The sequence below is a fragment of the Zingiber officinale genome, chromosome 5A, assembly GCF_018446385.1.
Source record: "Zingiber officinale cultivar Zhangliang chromosome 5A, Zo_v1.1, whole genome shotgun sequence".
Taxonomy (NCBI): domain Eukaryota; kingdom Viridiplantae; phylum Streptophyta; class Magnoliopsida; order Zingiberales; family Zingiberaceae; genus Zingiber; species Zingiber officinale.
This window is the reverse complement of record NC_055994.1, coordinates 9657577-9685181: the sequence shown is the minus strand read 5'-3', so window position 1 is coordinate 9685181 and position 27605 is coordinate 9657577. Positions and strand designations below refer to the sequence as shown.

The 27605-nt window shown below is 36.2% G+C and overlaps 2 protein-coding genes across 7 annotated transcripts; one reads left to right on the top strand and one right to left on the bottom strand.

Moving 5' to 3' along the window:
• The first annotated feature begins 6865 nt into the window (after positions 1-6865).
• LOC121979975 (cyclin-dependent kinase inhibitor 3-like) lies at positions 6866-8411 on the top strand. Of its 3 annotated transcripts, none has more exons than XM_042531944.1 (3): positions 6866-7430; positions 7796-7969; positions 8087-8411. In XM_042531944.1, the coding sequence occupies exons 1-3, from the start codon at positions 7123-7125 to the stop codon at positions 8154-8156; spliced, it is 552 nt and encodes a 183-aa protein (XP_042387878.1). In that variant the 5' UTR covers positions 6866-7122; the 3' UTR covers positions 8157-8411. The 3 variants fall into 3 exon arrangements, 1 of the variants encoding a protein (XP_042387878.1); XR_006111439.1 differs by having other exon boundaries at positions 6872-7430; positions 7764-7969; XR_006111440.1 differs by having other exon boundaries at positions 6872-7430; positions 7569-7969.
• Positions 8412-10520: 2109 nt separating this feature from the next.
• On the bottom strand, positions 10521-27461 carry LOC121979974. 4 transcript variants are annotated; one of them, XM_042531940.1, is made up of 10 exons: positions 27168-27211; positions 26154-26250; positions 24031-24148; positions 21967-23138; positions 16593-17445; positions 14207-14665; positions 13806-14134; positions 13387-13482; positions 13153-13278; positions 10521-12470 (listed from the first exon to the last, which is right to left on the bottom strand). In XM_042531940.1, exons 4-10 carry the CDS (start codon positions 22936-22938, stop codon positions 10695-10697), a joined length of 4611 nt encoding a protein of 1536 aa, XP_042387874.1. In that variant the 5' UTR covers positions 22939-23138; positions 24031-24148; positions 26154-26250; positions 27168-27211; the 3' UTR covers positions 10521-10694. The 4 variants fall into 4 exon arrangements, with proteins under 4 accessions (XP_042387874.1, XP_042387873.1, XP_042387876.1 ...); XM_042531939.1 differs by lacking the exon at positions 24031-24148 and having other exon boundaries at positions 27168-27461; XM_042531942.1 differs by lacking the exon at positions 26154-26250 and having other exon boundaries at positions 27168-27461.
• Positions 27462-27605: the final 144 nt, after the last annotated feature.

Below are 27605 nucleotides of genomic sequence, written 5' to 3'. Positions count from 1 at the left end.
ATATAATAATCAGTCGACTGGTAACACTATTCATAAGCACACAAAAGGTCTTTGTAAGCTCATTTTGAATAGGGCAGTCAACTGGAGCTAATGACAATCGATTGATACAGTCTAAAAATACGTTTTAGCACTAGAAAATGACTAAAAGGATGATGAACATGTGTGTAATCTTATGGGAGATTAATACATGATATTTATGGTCACTAGAGATTAAAGAGTCTAATAATTGGGATATTATTGGAGCACTTCTTGATATATGACAAAGGGGGAGTAGTGTTGAGTTTAAGTGGGAAACCTATACACCCTTGCAAGAAAACCTAGCTCAAGAGGGAGCTTAGGTGAAGCGGGAGCAATTGCTCACTTGTTGGCAAAGGGGGAGAAGTTTAACTTTACGGAAAATCCTAGTTCAAGGGAGAGCTTAGGTGAAGGGAGAGCCTAGGGTGAGGTTCCATGACTTATGCATGAGTAGATATACATATTTATTTGCATATGTATTACTATATTATTTCTCTAACTTAAACGGATTGTCAAACATCAAAAAGAGAGAGATTATTAGAGCAATCTGGATACCCTAGTTTTGATGTTTAGACAAAGGTTTAAGTTAGATTTATTGTTGTATTTGATATACATTGTGAGTGTGTAGGATATAGGTACAATATGGAGAGTCCAAGTGTAATCTTGGCAAAGGAGGAATTAGGAAAGTCCAAGGGTGAGCCTTGGCGATGTAAGTCTAAATATGTAGTCTTGGCAACGTAAGTCCAAGTGTAACTTGACAATGGATGAAGTCCCGAAGGTGCAACCTTTTGACAAAAGAAGACCCGACAACAATGACAAGACTGATGGAAGCACTAAAAGGCAAGGCGTGAAGGATAGGGAGGCATTCGAGGGACGTGAGGCTGGTGGAAGAGGCTAAAAGCTAGGTCTAGGTAGGTTAAGCGGGGACGAGTGTATGAGAGATCGTACTCAGGATAAAATTCTAAGTTTAGGATTTTACTATAGCAGTTACTATAACAATACTGTAATAGTTTCTATAGCAATCGACTGGTAGCGAACAGAATGTCTATGTTCACTTAATATATGTGGAGTAGTTGATTGATGTTTTCATCAGTCAACTGGTATTGAGTCGTTGGCTTGTAACGGTTAAATTCCACTTAGGACCAGTCGACTGGTAGTGGAAAATACAACTAGGTGTTTCTTATCGAGCTCTATTTAATAGAGCTCGGGGTGCTTGGGCATGGTTGATGAAATTAGTGGTGACTCAAGTGATCTAGTGTAGTTTTGTGTGAGTTATGGTTAGGCTTCTCCGCCCACAAGGAGCTACGCGAGCTAACCGGAAGTTTTCCGGGGAATCATCCACCGACAGATTGGGATCGTCCACCTTACGGCCAACCATGGAGTAGGAGTAAATGATCTCCAAACTATATTACATAAATGTGACATTTGATTGTCTTAGTTATTGCCTCTAGTTTTAGTTTTCTATTTGTTTGTTTTGTATTGTATTTCCATTGTACACTAACAAGTGCAAGAAGCAATAATTTGGGTGACGAGCTATTCACTCCCCCTCTAGCAACGACAAGGTCCCAACAACCCCCACTCCCGATCGCCCTTGCTAGTCGGACAAATTCCTCGTGAGCCTCATTTCCTTACTTTGACCTAATTTGCTCACTTTTCTGTTCCCACTCTCCAAGTTGGCCTTGTCGATTAGAGGGGCCTTAGAAGAGTCAATGAATGACTTGTTGGGTCTCCAAAACCCTACTTTCTTTAAGATATTGATATGACCCTGTTATGTCATATACATAATCGAGCTCTATGAGAAGCCACCTAGCTAGCAACCTAAGAGGTCTCATAGCCCAAAAGCCTAATTACGAATATTAATACAACGTGTGGATTGGTCAAAGGATCATACCTATGTGTAGACACTTACACCACCTACATGCTGATCTTATAGATGGATGCAGTATAAGCATGATGATGTGACAGATTGACTGATTGCAAGATAATACCTCATTAATTCAGATATTGTGAGGGGCAATATAAAAGGGGATCCTTCTCCGTTGGCACAGATACGCACGCAAACACATACACATCTCTTCCTCTTTGTTGTTGCTTACTTTGCTTTACGCCACTATCATTGTTCTGACTTGATCATCGAAGTAGTTGTGCCAAGGTTTTCCCATGACTTGCTTACTAATGATTTCTTTTGCTTCTCAGGAGTTTTTCAAGCTAGTCAAACTACGTGCCACATCACCGATGGTCCATCCTCATTACTTCCAGACAGAATCAATATTGCTTTTAAGTAGATGCATCTAATTAGATGCATATACTTAGAAGTAATATCTTAATTTGATTCTAACTTAATTTAAATAAATTATATTCATGCTAGACAATGTATTCGAGAATACCCATCGAGCAATCAAGGTCGGATCTCCCATCCAAAAAGCCTATGACCCTATATTGATGGAGCAGTGAAGGGAAAGTGATAGAGTGGTCAAGTACTTAAGTGGTCGAGTCCTGAGTGGTCGAGCGTTGAATGTTGAATGATTGAGTGGTCGAGCACTGACTAAATGTCGAATGGTTGAGTGCAAGTCAAGGATCTGAGGTACCATGCATCATCCCCGATCAGGCAAACTAATAATCTATTATGCGTGCTCAAATGGTTTTACAATTGCAACCTTGCACGTGTTGGATCGAGATGCATGTGAGAGGGGAGGGTGAATCACGTATCTTAAAAACTTTTCAAAAATTAAGTACGCAATGGAAAATTAAAGCAGAATGAGAACACAAGAAAACACGAGAAGTTTTACTTGGTTCAGAGCCTTCGACGACTCCTACTCCAAGACTCAGGTCCCGTAAACCTATATAAATGGGTAATATACTAACAACCTCTTTCGGTATCTCCGGAAGAGGGAATTGAGTACAAGAAAGATCGGTGAAGTGTAACAAATTAACTGCACTTCCCATTTGCAAAATTTAAGTACAATAACCGACACTTAGGATCAAAGTGGCTTGTTCGTGTATCGATGTCTGTCTATCGGCCGCAATCAGAAGTCCTCGAAATAGTCGTAAGGTGCAGCAGCTTCTCAGCAGAGTCGTAGCAGGAGCCTGGAGAATTCGGAACCTCAATTGGATGCGTAGTAGCTCGTATAAGTATTATTGAATGAAGCTTCCTCGAGACTGGCTTATATAGGGCTTTGAAGGAACCTTCCATAGCCATTGAAGGTGCCTCCAACTTGAGAAAGTTGATTCCGAATAGCACGACCTCTATCTGCGACTTCGTCCAAAGTTTACCCTGCGAAAGGTGTCTTCCATAACCTTGGAAGGAGTCTTCTATGAACAGTATGAAAGTGTCTTCCATTAAGCTTGAAGGCGCCATCGGACACTGTTCATCTGAAGGCAATTTTGCACCTTTGTTCTGCAAAACAACGTTAGTCCAATAACAAAAAATGATAACCTGTAAGACAAATGTTAGCATAATAATAATGTGTAGTATTAATTAGTTTCTGTTCTCCCAGGACCAGGAACTAGTCAAGGTCTTAGATTAGAGATCCGAAATGGACTTAACCTGGACCGACGCCTACTGTCCCCATAACAGGGACGCGTTCTCACTAGATCATTCTCCTCCAGTGACTTACCTTAACTTACCAACTTGTTAGACATCTGGTCAGCACGTCGACCTGTCTGGACTTCATCCTAGCTATCTGGTCGGCCCGTTGACCTAGCTGGACTTCTCACCAGATATCCAATCAGCTCGTCGGCCTATCTGGACTTCGTACCAGTTATCCGGTCGGCTTGTTAACCTAGCTGGATTTTCTGTCAGATATCCGGTCGACCCGTCGACTTGTCTGGACTTCGTACTGCACACTTAATCATGTGGTTAGATCACAACAGAACCTAACTTAACTTGTCATTCATCAAAATCTGAGTTAGATTGTTAGTACAAATTGCACCAACAGTAGACACCAGCCACACAACTAGGCATCAAAGCAATTCTATAGATGATAATAACCTTACATGTGTCAGCCACATAGCTGGGCACTCGAATAGTTATGTAGATGACAACAGCATCATACGTGTTAGCCACATGGTTGGACGCTCAAGCGATTATGTAGATGATGATAGCCTTGTACGAGCCAACTATAGGTTGGGCGCCCGAGTTCTGTAGATGATGATAGTCTTACACGCATTAACCACACGGCTAACAGCCAAACAATTTTATAGATAACATGAGCCACCTTGTTGGGCGGTCTTATAATCTTAGGCTTGTCGATCACATGACCAAGCGAGAAGTCACATAGGACTTTAGCCCTGCACTCACTTTGAAAACATTCTTATATGAAAACATCCTCATTTGGAAGCATCCATCACATATAATTTCAATCATACACTTACTTTGGGAATATCCCCCAAAAAGATTGACACATAGACTTTAGTAGTGCACTCACTTTGTGAACATCATTTTTGGGAATATCTCTAGAAAGATCATATAAGACTTTAGTCGTGCATTCACTTTAAAAAATCTCTGACTAGAAACATCTCCTAAAAGATCATACAAGACTTTAGTCGTGCACTTACTTTGATAATATCCCTTTTGGAAACATTCTCTGAAAGGCTACACATGACTTCAGTCGTACACATACTTTGAGAATATTCCCTTTAGAAACATCCTTGAAAAGAAGGCGTTGCTAATGGCACATGACTTCAGTCGTACACGTACTTGAGAACATTCCCTTTAGAAACATCCTCGAAAAGAAGGCATTGCTAATGACGACAAAGATTGCAGTCCAAGATATTAATCAGAAATTAATTTCAATTACTTGCATGGTAATATATTAAGATAAATATGATAATAATAAATATATCATGACAGATATAGTTATGATTACAATCCAAATATGGTAAATTATATAAGCAATTGAAACCAAGCATCTTTTAATATCATGAACTGTTATCATTGTCGTCATTAGCTGCCCCAATTAGGCATCTTACAATTATCCCTGAATAAAAATTTTCTATCATTCTCCATATGCATAAACATCCCCATGTAAGAATATCCTATCCGAGTCCTCCTTAGACAACTCTCTAGGCCCAATACTTGCACAAAGGTACTCACCTTGGCGAAAGCGTCCTCACCGAGCCTCTCTCTTCAACGTCAACCTCCGATTAGACTTGACCTCGATTCGCAATCGACAGTTTGGAACCATCGGTTAGATAGTTTAGAACTGCCTGTTCGATTATTCAAAACAACTGATTCAGAACCATCAATTCGATGGTTCCTGACAGGTCAACATTTAACTTTAACCGTCCAAGACGATAATGGTTCACGGTTCGTCACAGTTCAAGATTATTATTATTTAAAAATAATTATAAATTATAAATTTTTTAAAAATACATATAAAGAATAGCTTGCGCTTACTAAGTTGCATACGTATCTCTTATGATTTTATAAGAATATCCTAAATCGTTATCAGTAAGAACTCTTATTTAAAAAAAAATAAAAGCTCTCCTCCTTTCTTATAATCAAAATCATCTATCTATTGGTTGAAATTGCTTTTATTTCTTCCCTTTAGATTTTAAATTATACTAATATAAATAAACTATTATCGATTTAAAAAAAAATATATTTTTTACTCTCTTATTTTCCTTTTAACTATTAAGAATAGAAATAGAGTAAAAACAAAAATTATCGAATTAACAAACACACAAAAATATCAATATGTTATAGTGTAGTTGGTTACGATAGTTGAATTTTCTCATAGGAGATCAGGATTTAAGTCCCGTAACATAATTCTTTTAAACAAATTTTTATCTATGTAAATATAAAAAATTAAAAAATTAAAAAATTAAAAATAAAAACTTAACCGGTGGATTAAACCGACGGTTTAAATTAGTTGGAACTGTAACTTGCCCGACCCCAGCCCCGGCCTAAGAATCAGGACCTATCGACCCGATTCAAACTCAGCTCGAGGTCGGGTCTTCCTCCGATCACTTCTCTAACAACCACGTCGTTGTACCTTGTGCATGGTATGTATCCGCCATTGACGGATTAGTTTGTACCGAATGTGATCCCTAGCCAATGATCAGACTGTGGCGGGCCTACAACTTCACCGTTGTCCCCTGATAGCCACCCCTTTTACGTGGCAGCCGCGTGAACTTTCTTCACCGTTGTGGAAAAAAGTTTTTCTCCCAGGATTCTCTGATCTTTCTTTCGTGCACCTGCAAACTTCATTCCTAATCCAGTGCTAACTTTATCGTCGAAGGGGTCACATCACATGCCGACATCCGCCAACAAGTGATAAATAATTAGATTCATATACTTACAAGCAATATCGTAATCTCTGATCATAACTTCGCCCACACAATGGCCAGAATAAATCGTCTTCATGCCAGAAAATCAAAATTAAAACCATTTTTTCCGAAAGAAAAGAGAAAAAAAAATGCGCTGGCAATTAATCAGAAATCAATTTAGATACGTAGTTGACTGGCAGACGGTTAGCGCGACGATCATCAAATGCCTGAAACGAAGTGACGAATCAAATGTCAATCTGGCTCCACCGAATTATTATTATTATTATTGTTTAATTTTTTAAAATTAATGAGGTTTATAATTTTAAAGAAAGTAAGGATTAAGTTATTGCACACAATAATAATGCCAAAAAAATAATTTTATGGAATACTAAAACTAGGGCCTGCCTATCCGATTTTTGTTTTGGGCTGGGTCAATTCGGCCCAATAACCATATTAATAAAAAAAAACATATTTTTTTTTAAACAAATAAAATAAATAAATTACTGATAAAATTGACCGGATTTTGTTTGTAAGTTATTTATTTATTTATTTATTTTATTTAGACCCACTCGTGCGTCTCCTTTCGCCGTCCGTTTGGTTTTCGCTGCTTCGTTTCCTTCCGCAAGCGCTCACACCTCCGACAACTCACCTTCTTCCTCTCTGTGAAGTTTTATGGTGAAAGATCGGATTTTTATGGCGAAGTCGTAGGTTTCGGCAGCTGTCAAGTACGCGCGGAAGGCTAGGGCCGGTTGGGAAGCAGAGGGGAAAGCCTCATTCTACCAACCCTACCTCCGAGCGCGTACCGGGGCCAGGAACGTCGCCCTCGAGCGCCTCCAGATGTCGTCGCCGGTGGACCCCGCCTCCTGCCTCCAACTCCGTAGCCGCCGTCTCGAGAAGCCGACTCGCCCTCCTCCCCTCTCTGCTAGGTCCCGAGCCGCCGACAAGAACAAGCCCACTCCGAAAGCAGGCCCTAGCCGCCGGATAGGCGGCAAGAAGGTAATAGAAGCGATGGCGGACCTCTCTAGGATGGACTCTGTGGGTTCCGTGGTACCAGCGACTCGCATATCCATCCAGCTGACGGCCGAAGGTGGTTCTGGGATCCAAGCTTCTTTTGGTGGAAATCCTTATGAGCTCGACAGGAACAGGTAGATTTTTCTGAATTCTCGTAATCCTCTGGATTATTTGCCCCCTTTTTTTTTCGAGTTCTCAAGCCCCCAAAGATTCTTGCTTTTATGTTCAATTTGGATTACTTCTTCTGTTCTAATTCCTAACTGGAGTCTTAGATTACTTCAAGACGCTTTAATGCTGAGGATTTCAATTCTAGCCGACAAAACTTCCATGTTTTTTTCCCATTGAAATGAATGGAGCTTAATAGCACTATCAGATACCCTTTCCAATTCTGTCATGTGAGATGATCTGGTCTGTCAAAAACAATCTTTTGCTGCTTCACCGAAAGCTTCTTTTCATTGAATTTGTAGATCTTCTATAAATGTCTGTCATCTGGCTTCAGGAGTGAGAGAGAAACCACGCCATGCAGCCTGATGAGTAACTATGAAGCACTAACTCCTGGTTCTACAATTCTGCCTATCGACTGCTGTGCAAAAGAGCAGCAACCATCTGCCCTCGAAATGGAAGCGCTTTTCGCAGGTCCAGAAGAACTCCAACAAAGAAGTTTCTTGGAGAAGTAAGTTTCGTTTCTACTGCTATGTTTTAGCTTGGTCTTGAGTCTGATGAATAATCATCATTAAAATTGTGATTTCGAACATGATTGGCATCAAAAATTGCTGTTATCTTTTGTCAGGTATAACTTCGATGTTGTGAAGGATCAGCCCCTGCCAGGCCGCTATGAATGGGTGAAATTGAACTCCTAGCGAGTGATGTTCCAGTCTGACAAAACTTAACTACTGACACAAAAACGGAGAAGTGAGGATTGCAGAGTGGTGCTGGAAGCACTGGAGTTCCAGGACTAGTGTTTAGTGTAACGTAGAATAGAATCCTAGAACATCCATTAAATGAAGCTTCGATGTTTGATTGATGTTTGTGGGTGTATGGTTGGTGTGTAGTATTAAAAGTACTGGGAAGACTGAAGTGTCTTTCTGAATAAAGATCGCCCTGTTGTTGCTCTACACTAGACCTAAGGTTCGGAACGTTGGTTCGACGGTCCTGACAAGTCGACCCTTAACGTTAATCGTCCAAGATGATTATAGTTTATGATTTGGAACCACCTGTTCATGATTCGATTCACGGTTTATCATTGTTTAAGATTATTATATTAAAATTTTTAAAATTTAAAATTCATTAAAAAAATAACTTGCACTCATTTAAGTTACCTATTTCCTTTAGGATATAGGAGAATCAAAGTCTACGTAATTCTTTTATATTTAAAAGTGACGTTGTCACTCAATTTCATTTTTCGTTCCTGTTGTATTCGTTTCTTCAATATTAAAATATTCAACTTCGTCATTTGAAAGTTGTATTCATTGAATTCTTTTCTCGACTATGTTTCAATTGTTAAGTAATACCTGGGTTTCCAATGAGTCGGGAGATAAAATTGATCATGACAAGTTAAAATTTTTTTGGTGGTCACAGAGAAAATAGGAAAGTTTTGAGCGTTTTGTGACCACCACTTTAAGTTTTCAAAATTTTTGCTATAGGAAAGAAGTAAAATAATTCTCAAGTTCATGTGTGGAACTTAAGGATCCTTGTAGACGTTATGTATGGATAGAGATGAAAACGTATAGAGAATACAAAATTTAGATTAAGAGTAGAGAAGATGTGTGTGATAATGATGAAATAGACTCTCTATTTATAGAATTTGGATAGTAACAGACATTAAATTATAGTTATTGATAAAAAAAAACGGTCAAATGATCTTAATTATTGAAAAAAATACCAACCATAACATAACGATTATGAACCGTTGGTTAATCGACAATTCCAATTGCTAGGAACCGTTGGTGGCGGTTCTAACGGGCAAAAAATAAAAAGATAAAAAATTAGGGTGAACTGTCGAGCCAAACTAGGGTCGGTTCTAGTTTGGCCTAGCGAACCAGGTCAACGGGCAACCAGCTATCATTGACCCGGTTACAGGCCCGGGCTGGATCTGGCCCAAGGTCGAGTCTACTCTACACTTGTTTGTCATCTTGTGGTGGTAAAATGATGATAACGTTCATGCGTCCCTCACAGTCCATCCTAGGTTATATAAAGGAAGATAAATCGCAAATAATTACTAACCCGAGCAATGACTAGTACATGAAGAAGGACAAGAACTTGATTAACTAGTCAAAAATTAACCCCAAATCTTATAGTGATAATACCCTATACACTAATCAACTGTTCGTCCTGAGGGACCACTTGTTTGTCATCTCATGTGGCACCTCCGCGTCCCCGCCAACCCATCTCTAGGCCAACACGAAGAAAGTAAATCACGGATGACCATTAATTATTAATACAAGTGGCTAAGGTATAGGGAAGACATGTTCGGGCAACACTTGTTTGTCATCTCCATCATTATGAAAAAGGTAGGATACTAATATTTCAATTGAAATTATTCAATTTTACTGGATGCTAATGTTTGAATTCTGAAGTTCAAACTTTTGATTATTTATAGATAGAATTAAAAAAGATTTTTTTTACTTTCAATTAGTGAAAATGCACAGTTTGTTAAAAAGTATACTTATTACTTTGTAAAATTAATTTGAGAACTTCAAATGTAGATTCCGACTGTATTTTCTCAATTAAGAAGTAAATACAAGTCTAATAAGTATAAGTTACATGAAAAATTGAATTGTTTTTTTCTACTTTAAATTAGTTAAAATGAATAATGTTAATGAAATGGTTCAGCATTGTCTAATTTTAGAATTTTTTTTAAAAAAATTCTTACTTTTTGTTCTTCTTCCATGTATTAGGTAATAAAATCTAAAAATGAAAAAACTAAATAATATAAATATTTGTAATTAAACACATTTAAATGAAATGGAGATATAGCATTGCTGGGGCGGAGCGAGGTTGCACCAGGCAGGGAGTTGCATTGCCAGATTTAGGACCGTAAACAAATTCTGCCGAGTCGTTTTCTAGTATTCAAATTTATTTAAATTTATTTGATAACTAGTATTCAAATTTATTTAAAGTAACCATTGAGCCTAAAATAAACTAAGTTTTTAAAATAATTATTTAAATTTAACTTGATTTTTATTTATGAGCTTGAACTTAATTTCAACTTGACTTAAACTTAATTCATTTAAATATTATCGAGCTCTCAATTTAAAATATAAAAACTTGCATATGCAACTTCTACACTAACTAGCTAAATGCCGTTCACAAAGAGTCTTCAGAATAGTTTAGGCCTGTGCTATTCATCCAGCTCATTTTGTGATAGGAAGTGTTGAAAGGTTGGTGCAAAGGGCAAACTAGAAATCTGGAACAATACTATTTTCAAGACCCCTTTCTCTTGCAGCCTCTATAAGTACATCTGTCTTCTCTGTCAGTTTGGCGAAATGGAGGTAGGATTTCCACAGCAGAAGGGAGAAAGGGTAGACTGAAAGAGCCTGCTGATAGAACCTATCAGCAACTCCCCTTGCGTCTGAATTTCCTAAGAGATCAGCTGCTTCGATCCATATATTTTCTGGAGCTGCAGGGACAGACTGAAAAATTGAATTCACTAAGATAGAGCTAGCCCAGAATATAATTCCATTATAAGCAACACCAGCATCACAGAAGCTTCTAGCAGTGAACCTGTATACTGACAATGCTAACTGGTAGTTTGCCGGAGCAAGTTCCATTAGTGTTTCAACAAAATCAACAAGCTCCCTGGGTTCCATTGTTTCAGGCAGAAATGTTGGGCCATAACATACTTCAAGAACTGAATTAAGCAGAGAAAAATTAGCAGGAACTGAACCCATGATCTCATCAATCAACTGTCTTACTCTTGGCTTCTTGATGGATTTATAATATTGTCTAGATAACAGTTCTGGTTTAGGTAAAAAACGTGTATCAACTACATAGTTGCTTAAAAGAGGCAACATAGTGAGACAAGTATTGTTCTGGAACTCCGATTGTTTTAGCAGAGAAATTGCTGTGTGCTCTCTTATACAGTGGCCAAAGTATTTTGCAGAACACAACTTTAGGGCATCGTCCACAGCACTAAAAGCTCCTTCAACATCATTCTTTGATAGCCTGTGAAGAGATAGATTTAGTAATGCAAACATATTTTCATCCACCTCAGTATGATCAACAGCAGATTCAACAATAAACTGCTGTTTGGATGGCCTGCAAAGACCAGCATTTTTATTGCCTAAAATTCTAAATCCAGGATAGTTGAGCTCCCCAAATTGCTGAAACCAGTGCTCAATCAGCTTTTCTGCGCAATCATTTCCTTGCAACAACACGTGCTCTATACATTGATTCCAAAGACATTGAATACCAGGGACTTCTGTAGGCCAGCTATGAAGTATTTCCTGAAAACTTTGCCAAAATACATCAAATTTGCAATTTTCATGTGACCGTACTGTTAACAAAAGGAGTTCAAGACAAGTTGGGTATATCTCGAAATAGTTCACCAATAGTTCCTCAGAATGTTGAAAACCATTAAGTGTAGCAGCAAGTCTGACATGACAAACTGCTAAGACGTGCAGAGATCTCTGAGCAGCTCTATCTCTTCCCTGAGGAGCTTTATCAACATCAACACCCACCTTTTCTATAGCAAGTTTCATCAGGTCCCCTACCATATTTGTTTCTTCAATTGATAGCTGGATGAAAGGCCATTCAAGGCGGAATAGAAAATCCTTTTCTAACTCAAAATTATGTACAACTTCTTGTGGGACTTTCTTATACATCACCACATATATACAGCAAATCCAGAATATGCATTGATCAGGAACTGTCAAAGAAAACAGAAGATCGGGGAGCATTGAATCACTAGAAAGCTCAGAATCTGATGAAGGAACAAGTTGGTAAATCCTCCAAAGTGCTTTGTCCACATTGCCACACATACACAAACAATCAAGCATCTGCAGGAAAATATCCAAAACATGTGCACTTCTATTTCTTTTTCCCTTGTCACATACCACTTTTGCCTGGCACAATGTTTTCAATGCATTTTTGTAAGCATTTAGTCGATCATCAAGTTTCACTCTGCTGTTAATATACATTAGCCAAAGCTCATATGAAGATGGATTGTGTTGTACCTGAAAAATAAGTCATGCAGCAAGCTGGTAACCAGTGTAACAAGCATGATACAGAAGAATATGCAAGGTTCCATTTCAGAGCAGATTTCATTAGGCATACTGCTAGCAAGTGATGAAGACATATATGCTCACATATAAAAATAATGCAGAAAAGCCACTATTTTAACCAAACGAAAGGTACTATTCAGCGGAATGAACCTAGAATTACATCTATTACTGTGCAACTGAGACAAGACAGTATTCATTTGGTACTGCATCAGCAGTGGCTATACTGTTGGTACGGCAACAGGAGGCAAATTAGTTATGCCTCCTCAATTTAAACTTTTTTATTTTTTTTATATCGTTATTGAGCATATATTTACAAAATTGATCCATTAGCACTAACCCTCCACCTAACAAGGCTGATTGCTCGAGGTGACAGATGGAGAAATAGTATCATGACGAAAAAAGAAAAGAAGCCCCATCTTGGATGGAAACAGAATAATACAAATTAGGCTCATTGCTTAAATCAGATTAACAAATTTCTCTACCCTTGAGAATTGAGGCAGAGAATCAATAAAAGAGTAAGCTCATTTCCAATAGTTAAACATCTAGAGAATATCAGATAAGACCAAACAAAATAATAATTTAAAAGAACTAGCTTTTAGCTTTCAACATAATAAAAAATGTTCTCAATACATACAGCATGGAGAAACATATCATCCTTCCCAATGCCCTCCTCCTTCATGTAGAAAATATGCAAATAAATAACCCAAAGGACTGCAGAAGTGGGATGAGACTCGATTGCTCGTGACAAAACAGTAAAAGCCTGCAAGGACATTTTATACAAACATGTTTATTAACAGCATTTCTCTGTATATCTAAATATGTAATACCTAGACGATGATCAATTCCAAAGCAAAGGAAGCCACATAACCTTCTTTATCTCAGATTTGTAAAATTTTCCACAGAAAAGATTAAGTGCCAACTCCAACGATTGATCAGAATCTGGTAACCCTTGTATGATTTTTTTCTAAATAAATTAGACAAGAAATTAGAGTAAATCAATGCTTGCTAACCAAATACAGTTATAACTATACTATAAAATGCAAAACAAGAATAATATAACAATAATAAGTCAATAAATTTGAAGGATAAACAAATTGCAATTACCATAACGTCCTGAAGGAAACTCGTCCTAAGGAGCAGAACCTAATGCACACTCTAGAAAATAAAAACTCAAACATTTGGACAAAGCAAACATCAATATAACTAGCAAGACCTGTTCAGGAATTAATCATAAGCGTCAACTAATTTATAAATCAAACTTTTCAGTGTCAAACATTTTTGACCTACCATCTTAGCATCATGGCTCTGAAGATACCAGGAATGCCTACTCCAACTATCATAATCCGACATGACACCATCACCAATTTGTAAGAGTGGAACATCTTGAGAATGAATTCTCTGGAATGATAAAGGTATAGGGAAGGAGGCAGAAAATCCAAGTTGCCAATATTTCCATGTGCTGCGAGCCAATATTGAATGATAGAAGTGTGGCTCAGGTTTTACAAGACTTGCACCAATATAATAAGAAGGGATTGGAAGAAAGCTTTTGCTGAGACCATGACTAGGCTCCAATCCTCCTTGAGACATCTCAGCAGTCAAAGCACTAAAATAAGAATCTGCATTACAAGATTTTTTTAATGAGATGAAATTTCTGTTTACCAAGTAATTACACACTTCAAACAACGAACCTGAATTGTGAGTAACCAGAAGCCCTCGTTTTAAACTTCTTTTGCTATTTTGTTTAACATGTTGCCATGGGCATTCATCATTATTGCATTTTCCTCGAAGCTCAAACATACAAAATGGCAAGAAAAAATCAATCGAATTATCACACGAGCTGCTCACACCACTCACATTTGTGCTATCATCAGTTTTATCTGGCTTACAAATAACTTTTTGAGACTTTGGCCTAGCATCTTTTTCTTCAGTTCTCCCATTAGGATAAGCAGAGACATTAAACTTCAAAAGTGGCAACACATTGTGCAAAATTGAGGAAGATGGCGATAAAATAGGCTGGCAAACTAACCAATAAGATCCTTTTAGAAAGCTACTGCCTCCTTCAACTTCATAGGAAAATTCATTTTGCTGAGATTGACCACAATGCTTAACAGAGCTCAAATTCATTATTCCTTCCGCCCTGAAAAGACCTGCACACATTGCAGCATAACAGCATGAAGTAACTTGAGAGTTCAAAAGTAAACACGGAGCTACAGTCATGATTGAAACACTGGCACCAACTAGTTGGGTAGTTACTGGCAGTTCATGCCACAAAATGGGATGCAAAAAAGCTGAGGCATCTGTATAATTTCTTGAATAATAATAATAATAAAACTAGTTTGAAAGTTCTCATATAAATATAACCTTATCAAGCATTATTTCCTTTAAGATCAAATTCTACGACTCAAATCTTTAGAAGAATATAAACTTATAAAGCAATATTTTCTTTAAGATCATATTCTATGACTCAAATCATTTGAAGTGTATAACCTTATCAAGTATTATTTCCTTTAAGAAAAATAATCAATGACCCAGTTATGACATGCTTAGTATTTCAAGGGGAAAATTCTCAAATTATATTACACCCATTGTATCAGGTCAAGGAATTAGTTAAATGACACAAAGAAGTTGAAACTAGAACAGCAATTAACATTGCACAATTTTCACATTGAACCAAATGGCTAATGAAGACGAAAGAAAAATCCAAGTGCAAGTTATAAAATTTGCAAGAAAATTACAACCACCATAACTGAAAGGTCAACATTACCTGTATTCAAAATAATTTTACTAAGCAGAGTAAACAGACATTGTGATTTTTACCAAATTATTTGCTTGCATTGTCACACTCACAGGGAGGCATTAGAAGTGGCAAAACTGGAGATACAGGGGCATAGAGAACAATAGTTAAAATTTGAAAAGAATGTTAAAACCAAGGCAGTTAGGGATCCTACTCAGAAGCAGATAAAAGTCAACCAAAATGAAATAGAACACAAGACTAGAATATAGTAGGATCATAAGATCCTACAAGCAAAAAAAATCTTAAAATTTCACATGTATTACTTTTCTGTATTTTATGTTATTTATTAACATATCGTATTAACCATACAAATCAAACAGTAACAAACCCATATAAAACATCAAAATAAAAAATTGCAAAACTTAGTTTTCAGTCGACAAAATTCATTGGCTCTAGCATTCATCTTAAGCATACTCTTGCATACTTCAACACCTTTCCTAGAGAAAATCTTGATGAAATTTGAAGCGAAACATTACCCAAGAAATATTTTCACTTGGTTTTTCTAAGATGAATACCCAGTTGGTCCCAACTATTTGGGATGCAACATGGACTTTATCCCTTGCGCATAACTAATGCTCTATGTACTTTGGCAACTATATACAGAACCCAAACATAGAAATCCATCTATGATATGACACAATCTGATTCCTTCCAGAAATTTTTCAGTGGTTGAAACATAAAGACCTTAGCCAGATAGTTTTGGCATATAGCTAAAGATCTCAGCACAACATGATTGGTAAACTGCTTATCTTCAGCAAAATTTTGAATATGGTCTCATAGTTCTTTGTATGTCTATCTAGAAGTAAAAGAACATCAACTGATTATTGGAGAAAAAGTTGAAACTACATATGGTATTTTCTCTCATAGTATTCAGAGTTATCCTCATGGGTTCATTGTCTTTAAAAATGTTCCGCCTTAGAATGGAAGATGAAAAACTGTAAATCTAAGTGTTGAATTAATGTTTTTATTTGTCTTTTGAAAGAACCATAAGCTAGAAAAAAAATAAATTACAAAGTTATTAATAAAATTAGGACAATTTATAAAGTATTAAAATTGATAAATCATTGTGTATCATCCACTTCAGAAGAAAAGGGCATCCTATTGAAAATGAGCATTAACTATTCAAAAGTAGAATAAAGTATGTAAACCATAACTCTTACACAATTTGAGTGGGTCAAGCAAATGATTTCCTTAACTGTTAAAATTTTTAAGAGAATATGAAAAAGAGATCTTCAAGACTAAATGCCATACAAATGCTTAAGAAAATAGAAATAAAATACCTTCAGAATTAGAGTTTTGAATGATCATCTGCTGCTGGATTTGCTGATTGGCAGAAGTATTGGATCTCTTTTCATTTTTGACAACTGCTTGATCAACTTCGCATGGAACACTGCTCATGCCATCACTCTTACAAAATGTCCTCATACCAAACTTAGCAACCAACTTAGACCTTAGGGCAGCTTCAAGATCATAATCCTGTGAATTCCCCTCTTTCCTGACATCCAAATCAGAAGTTACATCTGCATGACTGTCAACATTTGGTGAGCAAGCCAAATTTGATACTACCTCTCTCTTATCAAGAACTAAATTTTCTCTGTCATCATCTGTAGACATATTTGGAGATGATGCAGGACTGCTAAGACCATTGGTAGTGCTTTTGTCTCTATGGTCCGACGTGCTATCATCACTTTCTGAGTACTGGTTAGAACAAGAGCCATGCCTATGTGTCATTCTTAAAGATACATCAAGAGAAGTATCTTCTAGCAAACCACGATTGGATCTTTCATACAAAAGTTCTGATGTTTGACCCTCAGCTGGTACATGGTAGCCTAATCTAGAATGTACGCATCCACCATGATCCTGCTTGCTTGACTGCCAGACAAAGTTGGAAGACTCCAGCATCAAATTCTGAAGCTTAGTGGAGATGGTTTCTCTATTCCTATATAGAACGGCACATCTCTCATTAGCATTGATCAAATCTTTTTGTGCTTTCCTATAAGACTTAAGTGCAAGTCTTTCTTCCAGCTCACACCTCTGTCTGAACTCCTGTGCCTTTTCCAACTCCTTATCTTGCAACTCCTCCAACTCCAATAAAGATTCTAAACTAAAGATACCCCATTCGGGGATTCTCACCTGATCCATGAGAGTAACAAAATAAAATTCAGAAAAATCAAGCAAATTATTCATACAAGTCCTAGCTATATATGATATGTACAATGATATAAAGTGAAAGTTAAGGATAAGAATCTCTGACTATCATAAAGGAAGAAATTGAGTAATGATTCTTCCACTTAACCTTTGGTGTCAAATCCTAACTTTAAGCAGTACACTGCAAAATGTTTTTCACCAAAAACAATAACCAGTAGTCCCCGATTTCCTCCTAGTGCAAGCGTGGTTCCAAAGACTCTTTGGATAAAAGGAAATGAGAAGTTAGAAGAGAGGGGAGACATAGAAGATGAAGAGGTGATGAACCCTAATAATTAAGCAAGAGAATTAATGAGAGAAACTTTAAGAGCATAATAGATCTAAGATGAATAAGTGACATAGAAAGGTTAACTCCAAACACTAATTGACTGGCTGCTTTTGCAAGTGAAACTTTTCTCTGACAAAGTTAAATGCTAGGTAATTTGGCACCATACTCTAAGGAGAGTATTAAATAACAGGGAAAATCAAATAAACAAACCCAGGTCACTCCTACCTATAAGTATTTTAGAATAGAGAAGATATTTAGATTTACCTGTATATATATTTACAGGTAGGTTCCAAACACCTCCCTCAAGCTGATTAATGGCATCACTGAATTAGTTTGTTTCAAATATAATCAATCAAATGACCTCCGGAAGATATGGTTGGCAAATCCGTCAATATATAACAAAAGATATAACGATTTTCACACATTGCAGTTTCCCACATACAAACAAAAATCAAATGTTGTCCTTTAATCGAAAACTAAATCAGTCACCACAATTTTCAAAATCAGAATTAATATCAGCATTGGATGATCTAAAAATTTATTGGTCATATAAAACCAATAGGATCTTGCAATTGAAATCCTTAAGGAAATAAAAAAAATAAAGAATAGAAAAATAAAATAATTTCATGAATAAGAAAACAAATGCTGCTTAACCATAATAAGAATGTACATTGTGTTTCAACAAACACGTTATTATTAATAATATATTATAAATAATAAATAGTAAAATTGACAAAATTAGATTATTGGCACAATATATAATCAAAATTTCAATAAAATTATATCTTGTTATTATCAGTTTAATAATATCAAATTATTGTTATATATTAAAATAAATAATAAGATCATATTTACTAATATAAAGGTATCAAGTAATAGTAGATTATTAATATGTAGGAAAGGGCTTTTGAGGCTACAACTGATCGAGAGAGATACAATATTCTCTCCGGATTGAGTCAATCAATATTAAGCAAGTGAAATGGATCAGGTGCTTGATCTAGCTAGTGGCACATTGCAAGCAACAATAGTAGAGCGGTCAACGAGGTTGAGTAATTTAAGTTGGATTCAAGTGAGCAATAGAGACTATCTCTCCCTCCTATGTGTGTTTGCCATGAGTCAAATCACAATCAATGAAAAAAATGGTTTGATCGATTGATTTTGTATATCAATCTAATTTGATAAAATTTTAATTGATTCCATTCTTTCTTTGTGCTGACCTAATTTCTATTAATTTAATATATCTTTAAGTGACCCTAACTCATTTCTACATTATTTATCTGAATCTCTGCTTTTTGAAACTTCTCAATTGATCAATTTGAGATTACCTATTTCTGGAAAAAGAGCAGATTGACCTTTTGTTGATACTAATCCAACTTGAACAATCCATATCAATATCATCCAATCTTAACAACCATGTTAGAGGCCATGTGCATGATGTGTAGGTTCCATAGTTCTGTTGTGATCACTTCAAGATCTGGCATTGCACAATCTGAATGCCATGTCATATGTGTGTCGCAAAAGAGAATGATCTGGTCCGATTTGCAGACACATTGGCCTGATCTGAGCAAAGATGTCCAGAAAAATTCAATGAGCTTATCTGCAGGATTGCAAGAAAGCAAAGAAGTGGAAAGCATGTGATAGAAAGTCGGAAATACAAGTTGCTGACAATCTTGATTGCAAGTAATAGTAGCAGCATGATTATTCTAGACGGTGAGTCACACAAGCTTGAGAGTGTTGGCCACAATACCATATCAGGTGGTGAGGAAATGATTCAAAAAAAAAAAAACTAGGCACCCCCTTCTACCACTAAGTATAATAGAACCCTTCTACAAATAAGAATAATACAATCAAATAAATAACATATTGACAAATTGACCACTGTATTTATATTTTTACAAGTAGGTTCTTGATAGAATTAGTAAAAAGGAATAAAAAAAAAGTATCTTGGTGCAAAATTCATATTATCCTCCATTCACTCAAGCAAACTACCACTTACACTAATTTAACAAAACATAGGCAGTTTGGATGTTGACAAGTGAGCTTTGAGATAGTTCACTCCAGGAACAGGGTCAGGGTTTAGGGATTTAGGGTTCAATCCGTGTGCATCAAGCCTAGCCAATTAAAACTTGACACACATCCAAGCAAATGGCAGCAGACAATTAAACTGTCTAAACATAATCAAGTTGGGAAGATAAATAGAGATTCACCACATAATGCTTCCCTATAGGGAAAGCACTCATTCAAAGGCCTATAGAAGAGGGAGCTCTAGAGGCTACAGAAGGTAGGATAATGATAGTTCTCAACCAAGCACAAGGTGCAAGATTTTCACTACCTTGAACATCAAATTTAATTCAGCCAATTTGCCAATACTTCCCCCACTTCAACCAACCATACCCATACACTTACAACCTCAGCACTACTATGCTCACCCTTAACCTACCTCGCCCATTGAAACACCAATCACATCATCAAATTTCTAATCAGTTGATTTCTCAATTTGGTCAACTAGGATAACCTCGCTCAAGCCTTTAACTACTTCAGTTGAACATGAACTAGTTCATGCAAGCCCAAAAAATCTCCAACTTCAATCCAACCAACCTCCTCCTGCCTTAACCACTTCTAGCCAATAAGCCAAAACTAGGTATAGATTGGGATAAGAGTACTAGCCAACTCCACTATCTGTGATCTGACCATAAGATATTTGATTGGATCACTTTCCATCTATAAAATGTTTAATTAATTTACAAAACTTCCCTTAATGATGTCATGAGCCTTACCTTACCTTACCTTGTTGCCTATATTCATACAATAAATTATTTCACCTAAACTCACCAATCAATCTGAAATAAATATCTCCAATTCTGGAGATTTTCATGCTAGAGAAATGTTAGCAATCAACGTATAGTCATAGTTAAAGAGATATTAAATAGATCCTTAATCTAATAACTTCTATGCAAGACTTGTTATAATTTTTCTCAATGAAACCATATAAGGTGTCTCTTTAGATAGCAGTCACATCTAAAGGAAAATTCAACTATCTCAACGAAGCATTTGAATTATTATCACTAATGGAAATAGGATAGGTGGCTCAAGCTTTATTGTACTAGACTCAATGTTATTAAAAGGTATGTTAGATGTGCTAGGCACCTGGCACCATATCGTAATCACCTTTAATATTTGATGTGGGAGACTCTACTTAGGTGCAAGGTGCTAAGGCACACACCTTTTCAAAAGGTTAAAAAAGTATGCCTAAAAATAAAACTAACGAATATATTTTATCTTCCTAGATGTGTTATTGTATTATATGGCTTGCTAAATACATGTTTTGTAGCCATTTGTGCATTGATGTTTCTCCTCCATGATCCATCATAACTATAAGGAAATTAAAAGAGAAAACAAAAGAATCTATAGTGAGGGCCCTTAGGATTATGAATGCAGTATAAAATTCCAATGTTGCATATTTGTGTGTTGATGTTGACACTTTTGAGTAAGATATTACACATTATATTATATGAATGTTTCATAATATTGATTGGCGTACTCACTATTATTCCAAATGTCACATTATGGCCTTAGGTGATATATCACATGTATTTACATAGATTGGAAATACTCCCAGACTCCTTTCTTCACGCTTTGATTCTTATTTTATTCTGATTCTCACTCTCCTTTTTTTTTAAGTTCTTTATCTTCTTTCTTAAATCAAGGACTCATGTCAAATTATATGATTTTTGCCAAGTACATAAGGTCAAATGACAAATGTAAATTGCCCAAATTTAGAATTTTTTTTTTCACGCATTCCAATCTGGAACCAGACCAGATTAGACATCAATTTCCAATTGAATCATTTAAATTAACTGGCTTGGTCACATACTCAACGAGACACTTGGATTCAATCGGGTAATTGGGACACTTGGATCCACACATGTATTGAATACTCAAAACCAATTTGTAGTAACATAGACATAATGTTGAGTGTTATTAGTTCACTCAAAATGCTTATCAAATATTATCTCCAATAAACAGATTTGTAGGACTCCTGTGTATTGAAGATTCTCAATTCACATTACCAATAGATGAATTAGTTGGTATCTTTTCTGGTTTCTCAAAATAAAATCAAAAGGAGCAAGGGCAATATGAACATAAATATGCAATTATAGCAATTAGAAGAAAAATCTAACCTCAAGACCAGGTGCCGGTTGAGCCAAATATGAGCTTTGATCTAACAATTCAGAAGCCAACAATGCAGGCCCTTTTGCATACTTTGCATAGTTGCATGAGGCATCAACAGTTATATCATTCTTGGTTTCTGGCTTGGAATTCATATCAGGGTCCGAATATGAAGATAATGGAGCACAAGATAAAGGCATAATGATTTTATTATCTTTCAGTCCTATATGTGGAACTTTAGTTGATATAGTTGCATTTTCATACATTTGACCATGCTTCCCATCAATTCCTTCATTATTTAAGGACAAAGTTTTGTTTGTTTCATCATAGCTACGCCCACTTCTCACTGCAAAGAGACCACTTTGACCCTTAAGTAATAGCTGATCAGATCCTCCTAGATGTGTGTCAGAATGTTTTTGCAATTGTAGTGGATCATCAGAGGCATGAACAGGTTCTAAAGGTTTATCTACCCTCAAGCGTTTTGTTGGTCGAACACCAAGGGAAAGCCTTTCAGCATTAGCAGTTTTAGCTCCATCACTGTTCATTGCTTGGTTGTCTAACTTTTCATTCAGCTGCTCAAAGTGCTTATTTGTAAAACCAGTGACAATGTCTTTTTTTTGAAATAATGTCTTCGTTTGAGCCTTAAATTCATTTTCCCTTGAAATTTTATGGTGCAAACTTTCCGCTACAGTATCAGCTGAGCTTGTATCCTGATGGTGGCCATGTACTTGTCTTATAGAAGTCTTTAAGGCAGCAATTTGCTTTTGAATGTGCTCCACCTTCTCAGATGAAGAAGTCATTTGATTGCCAAAGTTGGAACCATTGATTTTTCCAACACTTGAAAACATAGGCCCTGCTACTCCTTTTTTTGACATGAATCTTGGTCCATGCTGTGTAGATTGTTGAGGTATTTCTTGTCTCTGCGAAGAGGACATTGGCATCTTAAACTTGATTAATCTAGCTGCATGATCATTCTTTTCCATGGCTGCCACAGATTTAGAATCTCGGGAGTCGGTTCCACTGTCATCATCTGAAAATCTTATCACAAGGTTATCATCCTTGTGCCAAGAAAGAGTACGGTTATTGCTTGATTTGAAAGGTAACTGCTTTGTCCTCAATGCTTTACTATAATACTTTTTGTTGTAAGTATGAAACTTTCTATTGGGCTTAGTGGAAGAATTACCTAGAAACCAGCCAAAAAAAGTAAGAGAAACAGAAGTTAAAGATCCATACAATGTAAACTGTAAATCTCCTTTTATCAACACAACAACAACAACAACCAAGCCTTATCCCACTGGTCAAATTTCTTTTTATCAATGCCAAAAAAAAATGTATTGCCAAAGCAACGATTAAAAATTAAGCCAATACATATCAGTCTGAAATGACTCCAAAAGACTCCAGATATGCCAAATTGTCTGGTTTATAAAGCATAGGAGAGCTAAGCATAATTTTCAGTTTTGTCCAGTTTTGAAGTAACACTGCCCACAAGGATGTAATGGTGTTATTATAAGAAGAATTACCTATTCAACTTATATTTTAAAAATATGTCCTTTGGTCGTTTCACTATATGTTTTGTGTAATATCATGAAAACACGCCTTTAAAATAGGCACAATGAACATCATGGAGACTTACTAAAAACTAACAATGAGACTGATATGGATGCAGAAGAAAGTTCAAGTGAAGCCAACAACTGGCATGGAAATAAGATGTAATTGTTTTCTTATGTTATCCTACGGCAGCCTTGGTTGATGCAGTTACTTGTATTTATTTAGATGTATTGCAGTGTGGGGTTGGCACATTGTGAAAACATGTTACTTTGTAGTAGGTTTTTGGGTGTCATATGGTCAGATTTATTTGTAATATGAAGGGGCAGAAAAATGATGCAAGTACAACCACACCCATGTATTGCAGTTTCTGTTTCCTTTATAGAAAGAAAATGAACGAAAAAGTCAACGATTCAAATTTCCTCAAATGCGTTGTTACAAGATCAATGAATTTTCATGTATCCATTAATGAGCTGACAGCCATAACTCAAGCAACATAGAAGTTTGGTTATTGTGAATGTTAGAGGTACCTGGTCCATGGACAAGATCCCTTATCCACGCCCGTATCAGAGATGATTAAAGAATGAGGAAATTTCAATATAGCTATGTCATTTGCACAAAGGTGTGTGCCTTGTCCCTGACTTGTATCTGTGCTGACATGTGTTTTTATATTAATATACAAGTATACATCCCTTGATTGATAATCAACCACAATCTCAACTTTCAAGCAAAATACACTTTGCTCAAACAGAATTATAGCATCAAGCATATTCCTTTGTTTTACAACCAAATCGCTACAATGTTCTGGCAATTTATGATATCTGCCAACCTTACATGTGCAATGATCTGACTAAATAAAAGCATTTATCAATTAATTGTTCAGTCAACGGTAGAACAAAAATGTAAACAATCTCTTTCATATGGATTATTTTCCAACTTTAGCAACCCATTCTCAATATGAAAATTGTCTCATTAACTTTAAATCTAATAAAACAAACAAATGGTTCAAATTTTAGTTTTAATTCAGTCAACATGGTTGAATTTACAAAAACTGAGATAGAATATGCACAAAGCGACATCAACATAAGAACTTGTAGATCATCCATAGGGCTAGATGGATTGTCTATCTAACATTAAGCTACTGCAGACATTCTACTATCCCAAAGACTGTGCAAGTCATCCTAGGGCCAAACGAGTTGTTTGAAGCAAGGTTAAGATCATGTGGCCATGCTTTTGAGCTAGCCTCTAGTTAGGCTTGCTTACATTTAAAACAAGTGTGATAACAATTTGCGGTCAATTGAATTAAACTTTCCAAGAAACAACTTGAAAAACTTCTGACAAACATTTGAAGTTCTATATTACTAGTAAGAATATTTCTACTTGTAGAAAAAGGAGTATCTTGCAATAGATGAGAGCATCAACTCTTGCAGTATCCGAGTGAGGTCGACGCTAACTCTTCATTCCCCACATTAAATATTCTCTCATGATCTTTAGTATTTAAATTGGTTGGTTCACATGTCTATAAATATATGTCTGTCAACACCTGGAAGTTGGTCTAGCATAACTAGAACTAGACCATGCATAGGTATAGGATATGGTACGAGTAGTCTCAAAGCTATGGTTTGATTAATCATCATAGAGTCTAAAACCATTGTAGTAGGAAGATTAGAGTATAATGAACTTCAACTATGAATTTAACAAGGGCTTGCTGGACTTATTGAGTATTTAATGTATATTTTATATTATATACTTACATATTAGATAGTTATCATACATAAGCCTTTAATTTACCTTAATTACATTTCTAATAGAATAAGTATTAGGAATTGGATCTAATCAGGTATTAGTTGGGCATAAATGATTTAAAAGGGCTCCATAAGGTATAACTTTGTCTCAATCGTATGGGCCACAATCACGGATGAAATCACCCAATGCAAGCAATAGATAGGGGGCAACATGATTAGCAATGAAACATGTAATTTTCACCTTTCTCGATAGGTTTCGATTTCAGCATTCTAGCAGAACAGTACCTATCAGGCTATCACTCAATAAAAGAGGCACAAAACTACTATTATAAGTATGGCCTATAATAAGAAAATATATAACATCTGTTGATGTCTTCTGTTATTGTCTTCAGTATATTTGCAACACTTTTCAGTTTGAGGGTTTATTGAAGTAAAGAGATTATCACACAAATCCCCTACCTAATACATTTTGATTCCTACTAAATTCTCCATGATATTTTTCTATTTTATCATCTGTCTTAGTTTCTTATATGATTATAGAGTTCCTTTCTATTTCTGTTCTGCTTCAATGTTGCTATGCATGAAAATTATGTCTTACTTTTTTACCTTTCTCATTATAATATACGATAAAATTATTAATTTTTTCACACAAGCACGATTTTGTGATTATAATATAGCTTTCTCTAAAATTTCTGTTAAATTTGTAAATCTCATATATAGCTCAATATCACCTGGATCAAAATGTCTATCAACTAGGTCTACCCATATATCGGTCTCAGCGAGCTGTAATGATATGCTTACCCTTTCTCACTTGTTAAGGCACAAGATTGAAATCCATGGCATGTCACCAATTATTAAGTTAATAATTTACAACTATGAAAAAACATAAAGTTGTGACTTCAACTTACCTGTCTGAGAATATCTAACAAGTTTGTTTCTAGATGAGACAAGAATTGGCTCTGACATCTCTTTGTTATTCAATGAAGAAGTTGTGGTAAGCAATTCCTAGATAAAGAAAGCATATTAAAAATTATGAAAAATATATATCTATATATATTTTGGGAAGTTTGTTAATAAACAATCACCTAAAAGAAGATACAAATAAATCCCTTGATTTAAGAAATTTTGTTTTAGAACAATCACCTAAAAGCAGATACGAATAATGAGATATGGAAAGAGCAGAATTAATCAAATACATAGTCCCAGATGGGAACTTAATGAAGAAGAGAAATAAGTAAAGGTCAAAACTTTGAGTCATGGCAGACATTATTTACATCCAATTGAAATTTTGAACAAAGTGAGCATAAGAAAGGTATCGATAGATGTTTTTAAACTACTAAACAATTATTATGTCTATTTCTTGAAAATATTTTTGCGAGTTACAATGGTTCTTGAACAATATGTGAAACATTAATGTCTCTTATTGCTGCCTATCAACTCCACTATCCATCTCTGTTAAGGGTCTTCTCACTAACTGGCTAATTAAATATCTTCTTCAATATGACAGCCACTAACTTTCTTCCCTCCCACTAATGAAACAAAAAGCTAAATTAATGCTTCATACGCTGCTATCTCAGATACTGATTCTTAACTATTTGACATCCAGGTCAAAGTAGCAGGATAGTTTCATTATCCTTCATAAAACTTCTATTTCAGATACTGTTTTAATGACCCTTTAAGTTTTTGCACCGCAAACCTTTCAATTTCAAACTACACTTGATATGACAAAACACTCGATCATCAGCAGACGAAAAAGAAACAGATAAATAGAATTTGAATGCTAAATCAGTATTAGGTAAGTAAAACGTCCAGCGTCAACTGTGTCAAATTGACACAGGCAAAATCATGCACAAACCCAGAAACAGGGAGCGGGAGAGCTGATCGGAATCAGGGAGATGAGGAGAATAAACACGAAAACCTACAGCGTTTTCTCCAGCCGGAATTTCGCCCTCCCCTGCGTTCGGCGATTTGGAGCTAGGGCTAGCAGGTGAGAACGCACGCGCAGGTGCGGCGGAATTCGACCAGGGTAGGTCGCTTGCGTCCACCATAGTTGCCTCTCTCTTGCCCCGCCTCGTCGGGCACGGTCGGAGTGGAGTGGTGCGGAGCGGCTTATGGACGCTCCGCGACCAAGTGATGCAGAACTCCGGCGGCAATGTTCATGACCAGATCACTCATCCTTCACCATCGTATGTTATCAGGTCGGACCCGTCTCGGACTTGGTCGATCCATTTCTATGACGTGTTATGCCCTAATGTGTCCTAGTTGTGGCCCCACTAAGGCCCACTTGCGAAAATAATTAAAAGTTTATGATGAGTAAATTTTGTATTTAATTTGATAAGATGTTATTTATATGGTTTGAT

Excerpts from the sequence above, each read along its gene's own strand:
- LOC121979975 (XM_042531944.1), top strand. The coding sequence starts at position 7,123 with ATGTCGTCGCCGGTGGACCCCGCCTCCTGCCTCCAACTCCGTAGCCGC. Across the intron at positions 7,431-7,795 it reads TATGAGCTCGACAGGAACAG|GAGTGAGAGAGAAACCACGC; the intron begins GTAGATTTTTCT and ends ATCTGGCTTCAG. Across the intron at positions 7,970-8,086 it reads CAAAGAAGTTTCTTGGAGAA|GTATAACTTCGATGTTGTGA; the intron begins GTAAGTTTCGTT and ends ATCTTTTGTCAG.
- LOC121979974 (XM_042531939.1), bottom strand. The coding sequence starts at position 27,293 with ATGGTGGACGCAAGCGACCTACCCTGGTCGAATTCCGCCGCACCTGCG. Across the intron at positions 17,446-21,966 it reads AACCGGCACCTGGTCTTGAG|GTGAGAATCCCCGAATGGGG; the intron begins GTTAGATTTTTC and ends CTCATGGATCAG. Across the intron at positions 12,471-13,152 it reads ATGATATGTTTCTCCATGCT|GTACAACACAATCCATCTTC; the intron begins GTATGTATTGAG and ends CTTATTTTTCAG.